This window comes from Festucalex cinctus, chromosome 1 (genome assembly GCF_051991245.1).
Source record: "Festucalex cinctus isolate MCC-2025b chromosome 1, RoL_Fcin_1.0, whole genome shotgun sequence".
Lineage (NCBI taxonomy): Eukaryota > Metazoa > Chordata > Actinopteri > Syngnathiformes > Syngnathidae > Festucalex > Festucalex cinctus.
This window is the reverse complement of record NC_135411.1, coordinates 31,570,626-31,588,314: the sequence shown is the minus strand read 5'-3', so window position 1 is coordinate 31,588,314 and position 17,689 is coordinate 31,570,626. Positions and strand designations below refer to the sequence as shown.

Below are 17,689 nucleotides of genomic sequence, written 5' to 3'. Positions count from 1 at the left end.
AGGTGTGCGTGTGAGTGTGGATGGTTGTTCGTCTCTACGTGCCCTGCGATTGGCTGGCAACCAGTCCAGGGTGTTACTCCGCCTACTGCCCAAAGCCAGCTGAGATAGGCTCCAGCACCCCCCGTGAATAAGCGGTCAGGAAAATGGATGGAGGGATGAATCAGTCTCCATCCTGCCTTTTCATTTTATAGACAGTGTCCTATTAAATTAACCACCAACGAATCCTCACATCAGACTATAGCTATGCTACGTATATTTCTCATAAGGTTCTGTGTCTTTTTTCTCCCAAATTTGCTACTTTATAAAGTCACAAATTTGCACTTTATAAAGTGCCACATTTATGAGTTTTTTTTCTCAGAATATTGCCCCCACCCTCTAAAAAATATATATTTATATGTGGCCCTAATACGCCATTGTAGGGAGTTCATCCATTCCAATGAAAAAAAATATTCTGTATCAAAAATCACAATTCACCATTGACAACATCTCCCATATTAACTCATTCACTCCCAACCATTTTCACTGGTGTTTTCCTGGATTTTGACTGATTTTGCAAGGCCCGCGAAATATTATGTTCTATTGCTATAAAAAATATGGAACCTACCAAAAGAGAGATTAGAGTCTCTTCTTTTATCAGGAAAAAAAGTATATTCCTATCTGTTTCTGCTGTGCAGCAATTAGCAATAGAACATAGCTAAGTTTCATCATTATTCATAATTCTGCTTAGAACTGTGGGGAAATCAGCTTGTTTTAACATGGCCTGGTTGATCTCTTATACACTGCTGCCACTCAACCATTTTCTGCAGTAGATAGACTGCATCAAAGCCTTCTCTATACTCTATAAAAAAAACAAAAACAAAAAAAACATATAAATACGTCTTTGGGACACTTAAAACATTTAAAATATGACGTATTTATACGTTTTTGGGAGCTGACAAAATGACAAAATTCACCCTTATTAATGAGGAAGTACTTTCAAAGTGACAACAAAATCCTCCAATGAGGAAATAAGAAAAACTGAAATAGAAGTGTTCACCCTTAAAGAAAGTCTCGTACAAGGATCATAAAATATTCACTGACATAAATTGATTTATAACATTTACAAGACATTTCAGGCCAATAGTCAGTCTACGTGTGGTTTAAACAGGTGCAAGAATGTAATAAGGGATCTAAACTCAACATTTCATTGCTGAACCAATTGATGAGGTGTCCATGTTGTCTCCCTAGGGTCTCCTGGTGGCCATTTTATACTGCTTCGTCAACAAAGAAGTGAGTCATTCCGTTTCGTCCTCGACTTTTCGCACCCTCCCTAACGCGCACGACCGCAGGTTCAGTCGGAGGTCCTGAAGAAGTGGAAGCGTTGGAAGCTGGGCCGAAACATCGAGGAGGAATACCGCCACACGTACAGCAACACGCCCAACACCAAGACGGCCAGCCTGCTCAACCACGTCTCCCAGCGGCCGCCCCAGGTCACCGACGGCTCCACCAAGCCGCCGACGCCCGTCTGCGGCCCCGAGGAGTGGCACGTCCTGGTGGCCAACGGCAAGGCGGCGGGCCAGCACGAGGGCACGCTCAGTCACTGCACCCTGGTGGAGGACGTGGGCCTTCCGGACAAGGCCAAGAGCGAGCACGCCGAGAGCCGCCACTGACTTGAAGCTGTCTTTATCCTGCACTGAGCGGCTGAGGTGGTCCGTGTCGGCGGACCCCAAGGCAGACGAGGCATGTCAAATAATATGACAACAACTGAAACCTCACACAGCAACGGACGTCATTCGAGCCTCTACTTTTGTTTGTGTGCGTGCTGCAGTAGCTGAGGCAAAACTGGACACGCGCAAAACAATCGATTGCAGAGTGGCACTTACTCAAGCTCAGACCTCCGACAATTAAGATTCCTTCAAATGCAGCCTTCCTGTCCCAAAATGTTAATATGGGGGCTAAAATGGACAGCAAGTGTTGCGCTGCTTTTACTGTATGATAATGGTATACGCCAAAGTCTTATTTAAGGCCACTTTGATCAAATTTAAGACCTTTTCTTCAGTGGAAGTGAACACAAGGAGTGGGCAATGCGGACACAGTATTTGGCCTTGATGTTTTTGAGTCTCTACATAACTCTACTTGAGCTATACTAAAAAGATATGACTCATTTGTTCGACAACTGGCCAACAATGAGCTGCTTTGAAGTATTTTAAACTATGTTATAAGAATAATTGAAGAAAATATTTTTATAAGGATGAGCAAGGAAAATAATATATAAATAAGGAGCACAGACACTCGAATGATGGATACTATAAACCCACAAATCCTAAGAAAAATATTAAAAATATAGGCTGACTTAATTTTCAAAATCAATCGTTTAAGGATCCATTGGACACCCTCTCTGACACCCGTAATGTTAAGTCACCTAAGAGCGCAAAAAAAAAACAACCTAAAAAAATTAAATTTAAAAAACAAAATGGATGTTTTAAATTTGTAATGTTAACACATAGCCACCGAGCATTGCGACAACAAATGTGTGACGCAATCATGATACTACCGTAAAATGGCTTTCCGCGGACAAGGATCATTAAGAGAGAAAAAAAACAACATATATATATATATGTATATATATATATATATATATATATATATATATATATATATATATATATATATATATATATATATATATATATATATATATATATATATATATATATATATATATATATACATATACATATATAACGCAATATTAACCAGAATAGCATATTTCATAGAACATAACGTTCCGACCCTTTTTTTTTTTGGTTTGACTTCCACATTAAATGGCTCAGATGCGGATTGGGGCCTGAATTAAGGCGACAAGTGCCATTTTATCATTCTGATAGGTAAATTCTATGATGTGAACCCACACCAGGACATTTTTGTGCGATCCTTCGACCCTTGGCGGAGGTTTTAAATATTGTGTGCTGATTTTGATCTGTTGACATCGGGCGAGCGTGCCGTGTTCATGGGAAAGTGACAGCTGCTCTGGCCAAGTCATTCCTGGTTTACATGTAAAACACACCCCCTCCCCACCACGAAAGAGGTCAAGAGAGGCTATGGGATGAATTATAAATAACACATAATTGCTTGTGCAGCCTACAAAGTGCTTCTGTCACTAAATCCGGCTCCTGTGCTTGTATACGATGCGGACAAAAGTATTAGGAAGGCTGGCTACTGCATCTGCAGGTAGTGAAAGAGGTGGAGTATGTGTAATTGATCACCATTCAAATTTATATTCAAGGTATTTGTGTATGTTTGTGTTCTACGAAAAAGGGCCTCCCCCAAGCTGTTCCCACAAGTTACAAAACTCAAACAGACCACATGCCCAATTAGTCCCTGGGTTTGTCATCCGCTTAAGGCAAGGCAGGCAGCTTTATTTATATAGCGCTTTTCCATACACAAGGTAACTCGGTGCGCTTCGCATGATTAAACGCCATGCCTCAAATAGTCGCCGGGTGTCATGCATTTAAGACAAGTAATTGCCTCCCCAAATGAACTGCTACAAATAGTCACCGTGAGACAAAAAAAATGCTCAAATAAACAACGTGCAGCAAGTAGTCACCTGGTGTGTTGTCCACTTAAGAGAAATAAATGCCTCTCCTCAAATGAACACAGTGCCACAATTCGTCACCGGGTGTGTCATTCATTAAAGACATGTCCAATTAGTCCCCTGATTTATCTTCCATTTAAAATGTATATATGCCTCACTCAAATAAACACCATGGCCCAATTCATTTCTGGGTGTGTTACCTATATAAGATAAATAAATGCCATGGCCCAATCAGTAACTGGATGTGTCTATTTAAGACATATAACCACCTCCCTCAAGTAAATGCCGTGCCCGCCCAGTTCCTCATTCATTTAATTTAGTTGCTTGGTGCGTCGTTCTCTTTAAGCAAAAAAAAAAGTGCCTCCCTCAAATAAACACCATGAGCCACTAAGGCCCCGTTCACATGAAAGCCTGTTTCAATATATCAACGCAAGTTTCTTATCGTTTAGGCAGTTCGTCCACACAGCGACTCGGTTTTGGAGCTTGAAAACACTTTTGAAACCAGGCTCCAGAGTGGAAAGATTTCAAAACATGCGCCACTCCAGACTGGGCATAATATCACAGCTGTTAAACGTCCTATGCGTCTTTCTTTTGGACACTCGCGTGTCATGAGACGGTTCTGTCTGTACAAGATTTGTTTGCGGAACGAAGCCGGCTTTGCTTCCGTTTAAATAGGGCCTGAGCCAAACAACACCTCTTCAATCAGGTGCCGTGCCCCAATTAGTCCTCAGGTGCATTCTCCACTTTAGAGAAAAAGACACCTCCCTCAAATAGACAAGGTACCTAATTAGTTTCGGGGTGTGGCATCCAATTAAGACTAACGCCTCCCTCAATTCAACATAGTGTCCCAAATAGTCCTGTTTCATCGTCCGTTTAAGACAAATAAATACCTCTCTCGCCCACATCTGTAGAAAAATGGTGGCTAGAATCCAGCCTTAATTTTTTGGTGACTGCTTATTTATTTATAGACATGTCCCAATACTTTTGTCTGTGTTATCATCCCATTTGATCATTGCCCTGGTTGCGTGTGTTCAAATCAAGACTCCAAATGCACAAAGTGTAAAGCATCACAAGCATGAATGCACCTGAAGGCGGCGCGTGAATAGTTGTTTTGCGTAAAGTTCAGGCTGTCGCACAGATTTGGCTGACGCTCCGTGACTCGTCGCCGGCCAGCCGTGGGGCAGCCGCTTGCTAAAAGGACGTCAAAGGACCAGCTCCTGTCACAAAAGGGTTACTAAAACACAACATGCACGGCCTCACTTTCTCCTCAGGGGCCGTGGACACTTTAGAACAAAGCATGAGGAACAAACAAACAAACAAAAAATCATTTTTGGTACGATTTCTTGTTGAGTGTGTGTGTGCGTGCGTGTGAGAGAGAGAGCCTGTTTGCACAGTGTTGTGTGTTAATTTATCATGCAGTGCATTCACCACTCGCTTCGTCTTGGCTCAAGGCAGAATTTGTGATATATTAGATTTCATAAGGTGTACCTAATGAGGCATCCAGGGTGCCTGTGCGTTTGTGTATATATTGTAAACATGTTTCTACAGGCAGTTTTTGACTGGCTTGCTGCTGTGTGTTGATGTGGACAAATTCAGTATTTACAACATGGCAGATAAGGTCATTCATTCCCTGCTATTGGAACCCGCGAACAGTACTGAGCCTATTCACACCGTGGTGCTGCTGCATGGAGGCACTGTGTTCCGTTTTGTGCACTATGGAGTCATAAAGAATTAATATTAATATGTATGTATACCGTCGGTAGGGTCATTGTGTCCTTTTATTGCAAATGGATAAATAAGCTGTGACCTGGTTGTTGTTGTTCTTGTTGGGTCACTTTTTTTCCAAGTGGTTCTATTTGAATGTATACTCTTAAAATGACCCATGTTTCTCTTCAACTAAATGTACAGTCTATTTGGTGTGAGTGCTCAGGTGTCAGCAGTTGATCATTATACTGTGAGTGTGTGTGTATATTGTGTCCAAAATGGTGGAAGAAGAATAAAACGGCAGTGTCAAATGATTTGGGTTTTTTGAGCAATTACTTTTTTTTGGGGGGGGGGACAATGACAAATAGTTAGAATGTCATCTATTCATTTCCTGTTTTGAGTCTGAATGTCTAGATGGGGACACGCAAAAATGAAGATAGCCAAAGTTATTCCTAAGACACACGTTTAATAACTACAGACCAATATCATTGTTGCCACAGTGCTCAAAAATTCTAGAAAATGTATTTTCATACAGATTGGACAATTTTATTGAGAAACATAAGCTCTTAAGTGAAAATCAATTTTGGTTTAGAGAAAAACGGACCACCTCAATGGCAGTCATGAAGCTTGTAGAAGCAATATCTACCAATATAGATAATAAAAAATTTACTGCTTGGATTTTTATGGATTTAAAAAAAAGCTTTTGATACTATAGATCATTCTATATTAATGAATACATACAATACAGAGTGATATGGAATAAGAGGTTTAGCTTCTAAATGGATGAAAAGTTATTTGGATAATAGATATCAGTATTTGCAGTTTAATAATGTACAATCAAAAACTTGAAGATTACTCATGGAGTTCCCCAAGGGTCTATACTTGGCCCTAAATTATTTATACTGTATTTAAATGATATCTGCTGTGCCTCAAAAATATTTGCTGATGACGCAACTCTCTACTGTTCAGGAGAAAACCTGAAGCAGCTTCTGACCACTGCGGAGTAAGAATTGAATACATTAAAAAAAATCATTTTGACATGAATAAATTATCATTAAATTTAAATAAAACCAAGTTCATAGTTTTTGGCACTAGACAAATCACTCATCAAGTTAAAATTCTGGTGAATTCAATTGAAATAGAAAGGGTGTATGAAAATAAATTCCTTGGGGTAGTTATTGATGATAAATTATGTTGGAAGCCACACATAGTAAATGTCAAAAGGAAAATGTCAAAAATCATATGGATAAAAGTAAGGATGTTTTAAACATGAAATCATTATATATATTATATAGTTCACTACTATTACCATATCTGACCTATTGTGTGGAAATCTGGGGAAATGCAAATAAAACAAATACTAACTCTGTTTTCAAATAGCAAAAGAGAGTTATAAGAATTATTAATCGATCAAAATATACAGAACCAACACATCCACTATTTATTAAATTAAATGCAATGAAATTTTATGACTTGGTGGAGTTTAAAATACCACAAATAATGTATAAAGTTTATAATAATTTACTCTGCCACAGTACTCAGAAGTTGTTTGAAATTAGACACAAACCTTATGATATAAGGGGTACAAGTGTATTAAAAAACAAAAACAAAACAAGAACAAATATTAAGCAAAGGTGTGTATCTGTAAAAGGTGTTAATTTGTGGAATAATTTGGGAATTGATCTGAAAAAATGTGACTCACTTCTGGAGTTTAAAAAAATGTTTAAAAGTAAAGTTAAAAAAAATACGTATGTCAGACCAGAGTATGAAAATTGTATATGTGAGTATGTGTATATGATTTAGATAGGTATTATGGTATATGTTTAGGAAATTCATGTATATATGTTTTTAAGTGCACTTGTATATATAACCAGGTTTAAACATTTGATTTTAAAAAATAGTAAATTAGTATTGTATTAATAATGAAACAAGTTTAAATATATAAAGTAAAACGGGGAGGACTAGATAAGTTTCTAACTTCTTCCTACTCCCTTTTGAACATGTAAATTATGATTGATTTTTTTTATTGGGATTTTCTTTTCTTTTCTTTTGATTACCGTTTTTCTGCTGTTTTGCTTGTTTATATGTTCAATAAATCAAATCAAATGACTTCCCAAAAAGTCCTGAATAAGCTGAACATTTTGAAGTTGGAATGGTTTGTATCGGTCAAGAAATGTGTTAAATTAAATATGTTAAGTATCCCTAAGATGACATAACAATGTAAATGTGATAGTAGGAAAGATGGTAAAGATTTTTTTAATGTTCCATTTAGTGTTTTTTGTGAGGTCTTGAGCATGTTGAGACCCCAAATAGGTCCTCTCTAGACTTAATAAAGAGATAGTTTTTCCCATCTACATCACCAGGCAATAATTACTTTTTTTTTATTCTTTAAATAAAAAATTTAAAAAAAAAAAACAGAAGACATAATTATACCTCCCAGTTGAACTCTTATGACAGACGTTAGTGGAACATTTTACGATTATTAAGTGTGTTTTAAAGTGTAACATCCGCAAGCTGTTCAAAGAGGAGCACTTAACCGTCAGACGCTAATGTAGCTGATAATAGCCGCAGTTTTTTCTTTTACCTCTTTCAAATGAATGCACTTTATTTATTTATTTTTAGATCTATGTGTCACACTCATCTTTTTATTTATTTTTTTTCTCAAGTGTCAATATAAATTGGACCGAACGGGAATTCAAAAGAAAATCTTCTGCTTTCAGGGACAGAAACCTGCAAAAATGATGTCATTGGTGGAACACACATTAAAATCACACTTCACAATTCTTCCTTAGTGCTGCTTTAACCCAAGAACAGTTGCATTGACTCAACATTTATAATGGGATTTTTCATGTTAAATTCAAACTTGAATCAGATATTTTAACAACAAAATAAATCTTAGCCATCTGCCCAGAAGTGAAAAATATGACGTAACAGTGTGGATAATTTAAATAAGGAAGGATTGTCTTCCTTTATGGTGTCACTCTGTCACGTGTTAATCGACTATATTTGGGCAATTGTGTCTCAACTTACTTTTCAATTGTGTCATACGTATGAGTAACAGTATTTATATAAAAGGCTAAAGATTTAAGAAAAAGTAAAGGATAAAAGGAATTAGCACAGATTAGCACTCGCTAACGGTGTTAGCTTTGTTAGTTTATGATAAGTGGCAATTACTTGATTTCTCAACAAAATTATTGACATGGGAGACACTGGAGGATCTGGAGGAAAAAAAACAATACTCAACATCTTCCTAACCTTTCAACCTGTTTTTTTTTTAATTTTTTTTTTTAAACCTAATTGTCGTAGTCAACGAGTGTGAATTTACATTATGACATGAGTCTCACCAAGGTTATATATTAGATATTCATGACTTCCTGGGAACTGAAATGTAAATAAAATTGTGTGACAATTGAGGGTACTGAAGACGCTAACACGCCGAGAATAGCGTAGGAGTCCGCCAGGTGGTTTAAGAAGGTTAAGCGTCCCCATGAGGTGTTCAAGCCGCGTTTCTTCTGTCTGACTTTCAAAGTGCATAATGTCTGGCTGGAAGTGAGCAAACAATCATTTGAGGCTTAATAATGTCAGCAGACGCTTTTAAGCGGCCATTAGTTCCTCCGTGTCGTCGGAATTGAACACGCTTATAGTCGCACGTGGAGGAGGCAACAAGTATACAATTGAATTTTCACTGGAGGGATTCAAATGAGGCCGCACAGTCACAGTTTGGAGCTTCTGGGTTGGAATCTTGACTTAAAGTTTGCCAGAGTAACTGGAGAAAATTTCCACAGAAGAAAGTTTGCTCCAGCTTCCGACCACATTCGAAAGCAAGCTTGATGCATGTTAGGTTCGATGAGGCTCTAAATCAGGGGTGTCCAAACTTTTTCATTTGTGGGCCACATACAGAAAATCAGAAGGACGCAAGGGCCACATAATGTTATGAAGAGAAATTGTGTTTAGTCCTAATAATTGTACAAATAATTTATTTGTGCTTTTGCCAATTTAGAAAAATGCTACAGTATATAAACTAGTGTTGTTCCGATACCGTTTTTTGGCTCCCGATACTGATACCCAGCTTTTCAGTATCGGCCGATACCGATACCGATACCATACCGATACTTAAGGTTTTTTTTTCCTCAACATGAAAAAGCTGTCCTGCCATTGGTTCAAGGGCCAATAGGATATCTTAGATTGGCATGCAGTGAGCATGTCACATATCAGTGAATGACGTGCACGAGCAAGACACAAGATGCTGCATTCGAAATCCTATATTAGAGTTGGAATTAATGTTATCGGCATGTTACTTGTGAGTAGTCACCGATACCGATACCACTGTTTTAATGCAGTATCGGCACCTCTGCCGATACCAGTATCGGTATCGGAACAACACTAATATAAACCAATTTATTTGTAATATGGTAGTAGGGTTATTATAGTTTCAGAATTTTTCATTTTAGTTAGTTTTTGTCAGGGTGGTTCTGTTAGTTTTTATTAGTTTAGTTCTTTAAAAAAAATGCTTAGTTTTAGTTTAATTGTTAGTTTAAGTATTAGTATTAGTTTTATTTTTTTCTGTAACAATATTGTTTTTTGAATTTTAGTTTTTTCATTAGTTTTAGTTAACAAAAATAACCTTTAATGGCACCTGTTTTTCGATACCCTCCCTTCTTACTTTAAACATCTCCAAACATTTTTGTTTTGATTATTTTATTTGAACTGAGTCAAATCCCATTTATTGCATATGTCGCGGGCCGCTGAAAAATGGACGGCGGGCCGTAGTTTGGACACCACTGCTCTAATTGTGCAATTGTAAATGGTGGTTTGTCTCATCTCATGTTTGAATCATGTTTAAAATTAAATGCAACTACAACATTGAGTTTACACTTAAAGTGCTAAATGTTGAGTGAAGTTAATGAAAGTTTTATGACCATGGTGACAGTTTGGACTTTATTTCTTTTTCATAAATGGCACTACTTGAACTAAAAAGTGCCAGATGGGCTCATTTTAGAGCATTTGGATGAAAATGACATATGAGATAAAAACACGTTTATGTGAGTGTTGAAAATGATTTTCAAATGAAGTCTTTAAAATAAAACATCATGTTCTGCGCCTCGAGCACAAACACAAGATATAAACGTAAACATTTTTTGGGGTCTTCACATTAAGAAACAATTGCTGTCATTTCCTGTCTGTGACTGCTTACGCGCCTGGCGGGCAAATTGAGTTGATTTCAAGACAAACAAGTGGAGGCAAATAATCCAACAGCTGCAGTTGGAGGGTGGCGTCAAGTTCATCAGGGTGACGCTCGGCCTATTACGAAGCGGAAGACGGCGGTTAGCAGGATGTGTTTCGGCGCGGGGCTAGGCGTCATTACGCCAGGAACATTTTGTGACCGATGTGACCCACAATATTTTCTATATTTCTCTAATAAACAACTAGGTAGGAAACAAGAGTCGCCTTTTTAGTGTGCCTTGTAAGGAAAGGGAGAGATTGCATTGAGAAGACTTTGTGACTCACTCGGCAGCTGCTCTCAGACTTAAACCTGACAACAATCCCCCTCGTAATAAACAACAGTTTTTACAGTTTAAACACCTAAAGTCATTCTTTTTAATGAGAAAAAAAAGAGTGGACATAGCATAGAGCAGATGCACAGAATGTAACGGTGTCCAATAACTTTGGTCAGTGAACCACATACTGCTTCACCAAAGATATGACACTAAACAACCAGGAAGCACCAAGTCATCTTTTTAGTTTATTCCCCACAAGAGTAGACCTTGCATAGAACAGACCAATTTCTCAAAATAACAGCTACTACCACGGCGTACAAAATGACCTGCTGAGCCACATGCTGCTTCACCAAAACATAATTATCCGATCCCATTAGGTCGCCGCCATTGTACCTCGTATGAACGTCGCCAGGTCATGTCGGAGGGACGTTTCATCAATTAGCGTTCTTCCTTTGTTGAGTGTGATTAATGGCGCACTCCATTAATATGTGGCAGTCACGAGGACATTTGCAAATACGGACAATCATTTCCAATCTTCTTCTTTCAGCGTCTACTCTGAATGCTAATATCATCATGCTGACACAACAACATTCATATTCTGTTCATTTAAACATCTATTCTGCTTCCATAACATATTTAAATCATGTTAAAAAAATATATGCAAACCTATTTAAATAATTTTACAATTTAATATCATCTCAAAATGATAGTCAAATTTTATTTTAAGGTATAGCCAGTAAACATGTATTAAATACTGTATATCTAATTTCACAAATTAAATTTAAATAATTTGATACATATTTAAATGCCTTATATTTTAAAATCGGTATGTACACTTTTGTTTTACTTTTATATTTAAAAGCAACATTTGACTAAAAGTGTCTCTTAATTTTAATTTAAATCTAAAGTACACATCCATCCATAGCAATCCAATTTCTTATACTTTTTGTGATTTGATTAAATAATTAGATTTTTAAGATAAAGCTAACATTTTATAAATATAATTATTAATTGATGCACTGTATATTAATGTATTAATACAGAATTTTTAAACAAATTTTTAATTGTGAAATGAATAACATTTTGAAATACAGATATATAAATACTTCACTTTTAAATTTAAGATGGTAAACGTAATATTTTACTAAACAGTACTTTTAATGGATTAATTTAAAAATAAGAACTTGTTTAAATTTTTCTGCTAGAGATACATCTATAGCCAATGTTGTGTCCTGTAGGATTATTAGAGTTTGGACTGCGTGTGCGCGGGGTGTGGGGTTGGGGGGGCGCACCATTGATTTCAGGTTGATGCTAATTGCAGTGTCAGCGATATTATCTCAACTCCTGCATCTTGATGCAATCTTCTCAAAAGGTCAACAGTAACACCAAACAGACAGGCCGACGAGGAAAGCTTTTAGGTTAGTCATGTACTCAGTGGGGCGAACCAGTATCCAAGAATTACACTACTTTGATACAGTACTGAAGTGCATTGTTCAGGTATCCGTAAATGATTTCAGTGTGTACTTTTGTACAGTCTGTACTTGATTCCTTTTACTTCAAGAAAAGATTCAAATTAGTTATTTTATCAGTCTTTTTTTTTTTTTTTTTTTTTTTAAAAACCATGACGTACTTCTAAACCGTTTCTGTAGCTCTGGTGCCTTCTACTGGTCAAGAGTGGCAGGGCACCATGATGTAGACTCCTAATTTTTAGTCAATCAAAACAGCTTCTCTTACTTTATCTTTACAGTTGATTAATCTACTACCGGTATTTTTCTCAATAGGTATAATTACTGTATTCAAATCCTATTTACATAACTCATTTAAAAAGCATGTCACCAAGCTTATGAACATTCATTCAAACATTTTCCAAACCACTTATTCCTCACGAGGGTTGCTGGAGTCTATCCCAGCTGGCTTCAAGCAGTAGGCGGGGCACACCCTGAACTGCTTGCCAGCAAATCACAGGCCACACAAGCAATATATGCACTCACAACCACACTTAGGGACAATTTAGACTCTTTAATTAACCTACCATGCAGCACGTTTGTTTTTTGTTTTTGGAATGTACGAGGAAGCCGGAGTACTCAGAAAAACCCACGCAGGCTCAGGGAGAACATGCAAACTCCACTCAGGAAGGCCGGAGCCCGGAATTGAACTCATGATCTCAGCATTGGGAGCAGTCAGCCACGGTGTCACCACTAATGAACATACTTTAAAATATATACCCAATTGTATTGAATTTAGGATTTAAAACATACGTGTGTGCATGAACTCCAATATGATATTCATAGAATTGCTCGGAATAAAAGTATTATAAATGCCTTAGTGTTTTTTTGTTTTGTTTTGTTTTTAACTTCTTGAATGTTATTACATTTAGCGACAAGGTGTAAGTATCTGTGTGACCAGTTGCGGTGTTCAACAGCATTTAGTGCATATAAAACATGGGGAAAGGGTTTATATTTCACCGTTTAATGACAATTCCTTGAGCAACAAGAACTTAACTGTGCCCTCCACGGAATGGAAACGTTTTCCTTCCACGTTTGAACACGTACACACAAGTGAGACACATCGGCAGAAGCAGCCGGGGAGCTGATTTGTCAAAAGTTCAGTCTGACTTGCTCTGCCTCGGCACTGAAGAGACAGTATGGATGAGGGAAGGCAATTTTCTTCGGAAATTAAAATGGACGAAGTACATGGAAGGGGGCCGTGGGTCTACTCCAGGACCACGGTGCCGCCCGCCGCCTCCAAAGCCGCTTTCAGTTTCTCCGCCTCATCTTTGGAAACGTTGGCACGGATCTCCTGAGGAAGGGACTCCACCAGCTTCTTGGCCTGGTTCAAATGAAAACAACCATTTACACTCATATATACTGAAACCTGCAAAGTCATACAAAATGTAATGTAGGACACATCATTTGCACAGATTTGGTGACTATTCCCCAACTCCCAAAAGGAAATAAAGAACATGAAATTAGTCTGTCATTTAAAAAAAAATATATATATTAGCTCTGATACAACTGTAAACCTAACAGTATTAAAGCGTAAAATAAATTATTATTATTATTAATAATAATAATAATAATAATAATAATAATAATAATAATAATAAGAAGAAGAAGAAGAAGAAGAAGGCGGCGGCACAGGCCGATTTTGTGCCAGCTTATTTAATTGGCTGCCAAAAGCTTTTACAATCTGCTATTTTGTTCCTCTCAAACTTAAACAGACTATGACATAATAATAAAAATAAAAATACAATTAAATGCGATAAAAGGCTTCTCTTAAGTGTAGTGCTGTCACAATTGAATATTTTTTTAAACCAGATTCATTTTAAATTAGCATGCAATTGCATTTTCCAGTGATTACTGTTTAATAGTGATTGCCAGGTGATTATTTCAGACTTCGTATTCGTATAGTGATGAAAAAGGGGTGATTGATGATGTACTAATATCTTTACCGGTACAGTCATTGCTTTCCAAAGTAAAAACAGATGTTTGCAAATGTCTTATTTTGCTTAAAACATAGAAGATAATCAGCATTCCTTCATGAAGGACTACAGAAATCATTGTACATTTATTATGTTGAAATCAGAGGAGCTGCATAATTTTCAATTAAAAAATTGGCATCAAACGATTACTCGCTTATTAAAATAGTTGTTGATGAATTTGATATTTGATTACTTAATCGATTAATAGTGACAGCTCTAAGTGTTATCCTATCGTTTACTAATGGTCTTAGCAATCTTACATGCTAGTACTAAAAACAAACAAACTTTAAAGGGGCAGGCTATGGTAAAACACCGTCTCTAGTGTTGGTAGTTTTTCCTCAAATTTCACACTGAAGCATCAGTGACTTTGAATGTGTGCAGCTTTAAAAGGGGGGGAAGCTTGTGTGTGAATGCATTACATCTTTCTTTTGTTTAACCATTCTGCAGCTGCACCATTTGGGGTTAACACTGCACCCCCAAAAAGGTCGGTGCTCACTGAAGTGAAATGAAATTCCCCAAAGTCTGGTGGAATTGTGGAACCTACCTGCACCAGGTTCAAGCCTTGGATGCAGTTCTTCACTTCCTTAATGAGTTTCACCTTCTCAGTCGTGTTGACTTCAGTTAACTTGACGTTGAAATGAGTCTTCTCTTTCTTCACCGGCGCCTCCTCTTCCACGGCCTGAACACATTTTTTTTTTTTTTTTTTTTTAAACTCAACTACAGATGGCGGAGGAATTTATTGCACTTGTGTCCCCCAACAATAATATCGCAGGAATATAGGAATATTCCAAATACGCAAAGTGAAAGCGGACTTTAAAACAGAAGACAAGTAGGAAAATAAACAAGGTTACAAGCAACATTTTGGAATCTTTACTCAAACACTAATTTGCATAAAGGAACACAATAGTGCCTGAATAAAACAAGATAAATGTAAATGTGAAGTCTGAAATTCTATCTTTCTTCATTTTCATTTATTCCGATATACATATGTCTGTAATGTATTAAATACATCTTATTTGTCTAGTATTAAGTCAGTGATTCTTTTGCATACCACTAGACAAAGCCATATCACACTTTCTTGCCTTAAGTCACAGGGAAGACTTTTTAGGTGCTGCTGTTTTTGTTATCAACAGGCTCAGCGGCAGACTGTTCTTACCTGAGATCCGGGAGCAACTGATGCAGCCATCGCCCCCATCGGCATCATTCCCACATCCTGAATGTTCAACGTTTTCTGTGGCAAGTGGAAGAGTATGCTTAGAAAAAAAAAGTAAGGTTTACTGCATAAGGTCCAGTATAAGAGTAGGGCCAGGGACGTAGCGGAAATGTTTGTGACAAAAGTCAATCAGAGTGGATCTTTGCCTGCTCTAGCTTCAATTGCAGGATGAAATAAACTTCAAGTAAGAGAAATAAACATTGCTAATCGTGATCCCCCCCACCCCCTTTTTTTTTTTTGCCATATTGCCCAGTCCGAGTAGATAGGTGTGTTTACCTTGAGAAGCTCATTGAGGTCCGACACCTCCAACAACGTCAGGCTGGCTATGTCGCTGACGAGCTGTTGGATTTTGGGCGAGTACTGTTTGGGGGCGCCGTCCAGCGGCGGCGTGACGAGGGCGTCCGAGTGCATGGCGGCGCTCGTCCTGGGGTGTCGCAGCATGCACCATGCCGGTATCTGTTGCTGCTGAAGGTGTTGTCTGGGCAAAGACCACACTGGATTAGATCCCATCAGTGGACATTCGAGTTTAATACTAACTAGGGCTGCACAATATATCGAAAAAATATCGATATCGCGATATTGGCCTTGCAATATGCATATCACAAAGGCACGCAATAAGTTTTATATGGAATTTCATGCTTTTTACATGAAGTTGACCAGTCAGATGCTAACTAAAATGTGCATCGCCATTCAATAGTTGAAAATTATCAAGACATAATTACAATTAATGAACTAAGATTACATTAAGGTTGCTTATTTGCCCCATGAAATTTTTTTTTCTTTCATTAGGTAATAAAAATGTAATTTCTTTAGGTAAATGTTAAATATCGCAATAATATCGATATCGCTATGTTCAGCAAGTATATCGCATGTTTTTCCAATATCGTGCAGCCCTAATACTAACTATGATGATGAAATGACTTGTCACTAATGTAATGGGTTGCCAAACTCTGTGCAAAATTAAAATATAATCTTGATCTATATATGCAACTGATGTATAGTGGCAGGCAAAACATTTAAATAATATTCTACTCAATTACAGAAATTACATTTGTCTGGCAAATTGTTACCATTCATATAGCAGAATAAAAAAAAGGCCCAGATTTCACAACAAATATATAAATGTGTGGGTTAAGTGAGACTTGATCATCATTATCTTTACATAAACAGTGTTTTTGTGAAAACCTTTTTTTCGGGTAAAATGAGTTGTCAACATGTAAAGCTCCATTTGAAAACGTACGTATCCACCATTACTGCTTTCTTTAAAAGTCAGCTTTTTAGTCACAACTGAACAAAATATGTTTTTCACCATATGCCTTCTCACAACCGTGTGACGTTACCTACCTAGCATCATTACACAGGCGAGTGACCTTGACTGTCGGCGGGAGAAATAGTAACGAAAATCAAATCTCTAAACAGTGCAAAATGCAGTAAAATGTCCAAAATAAGTGTACAAAATATCACCTGACCTACACACTGCTATCATTGGAAAACTTAGAGATAGTAGCTACAACAAATAAATTAAGCTAACCAGAGTTAACAATGTAGCTCAATAGCTAATTTGCAATTCATTTTATTATTTTAACAGGATGAATGTTTGGTTTTAATGTAAAGTGCACACCGAGTCTCCGTCGCAATCGACCGGCTGTCTGCCCTTGACGAGGCGGCTGGATGCCGAGCGCCTTCCGCCTAGCACGGTGTTTTGGTAATGCCGCAAGAGCCGGTGCAAACGTACCGTTTACCGCTCGCCGCGGCCCGCAGCGCCGTCCGGAGGCAGCGTATCGTGCAGTACATGCTACGTGATGATCCGGAATCTCCACGTTCCGGCGTTGCCCTTCGATAGCGGCCCCGTTGGTCCAAACAAAGTAGCTGTTTTACACTAGCTGGCTCTACCTCAAAAGCACATGGCGCCCTCCTCAATGAAGCTGACCTACCCAGCATGCATTGCGAACGCTACGGGTGCCCGCGTAGACACTAGCAACACGTAAAGTTTTTTTTGTTGCTTCTTTTACCGCGTAGACACTAGCAACACGTAAAGGGTTTTTTTGTTGCTTCTTTTAATGCCAGAAAGTATCCAGAACATCGAAAATAGTCTTCATGTAAGCCACATGGGTCTCCCATGCGTTGGAGCGAACCCACGCCAACCGTCACCGAAGGCAAGTGACGGTTCCACTCATCCACCTGGAAGCCCCTTGTCATTCACAATTATGGGCTGGTGC

At 37.9% G+C, this 17,689-nt stretch overlaps 2 protein-coding genes across 4 annotated transcripts in view; one reads left to right on the top strand and one right to left on the bottom strand.

Annotated features, from left to right (window-relative positions):
• Positions 1-2,603, top strand: part of gcgra (glucagon receptor a) — a 45,978-nt gene extending 43,375 nt beyond the window's left edge. For all 3 annotated transcript variants that reach the window (XM_077529209.1, XM_077529215.1, XM_077529201.1), the window contains exons 13-14: positions 1,228-1,269; positions 1,329-2,603. In XM_077529209.1, coding sequence (XP_077385335.1) covers positions 1,228-1,269; positions 1,329-1,649 — 363 coding nt within the window. In that variant the 3' untranslated portion in view covers positions 1,650-2,603. The remainder of the gene's footprint in view (positions 1-1,227; positions 1,270-1,328) is intronic.
• Positions 2,604-13,229: 10,626 nt separating this feature from the next.
• mrpl12 (mitochondrial ribosomal protein L12) lies at positions 13,230-17,671 on the bottom strand. Its single transcript, XM_077529139.1, has 5 exons — positions 17,206-17,671; positions 15,747-15,948; positions 15,414-15,488; positions 14,802-14,936; positions 13,230-13,605 (listed from the first exon to the last, which is right to left on the bottom strand). The coding sequence occupies exons 1-5, from the start codon at positions 17,409-17,411 to the stop codon at positions 13,489-13,491; spliced, it is 735 nt and encodes a 244-aa protein (XP_077385265.1). The 5' UTR covers positions 17,412-17,671; the 3' UTR covers positions 13,230-13,488.
• Positions 17,672-17,689: the final 18 nt, after the last annotated feature.

Coding starts and splice junctions, on each gene's coding strand:
- mrpl12 (XM_077529139.1), bottom strand. CDS start 17,411: ATGCTGGGTAGGTCAGCTTCATTGAGGAGGGCGCCATGTGCTTTTGAG. Junction 15,949..17,205: donor GCCGCGGCGAGCGGTAAACG/GTACGTTTGCAC, acceptor GTCTTTGCCCAG/ACAACACCTTCAGCAGCAAC. Junction 15,489..15,746: donor ACCTCAATGAGCTTCTCAAG/GTAAACACACCT, acceptor CACTTGCCACAG/AAAACGTTGAACATTCAGGA.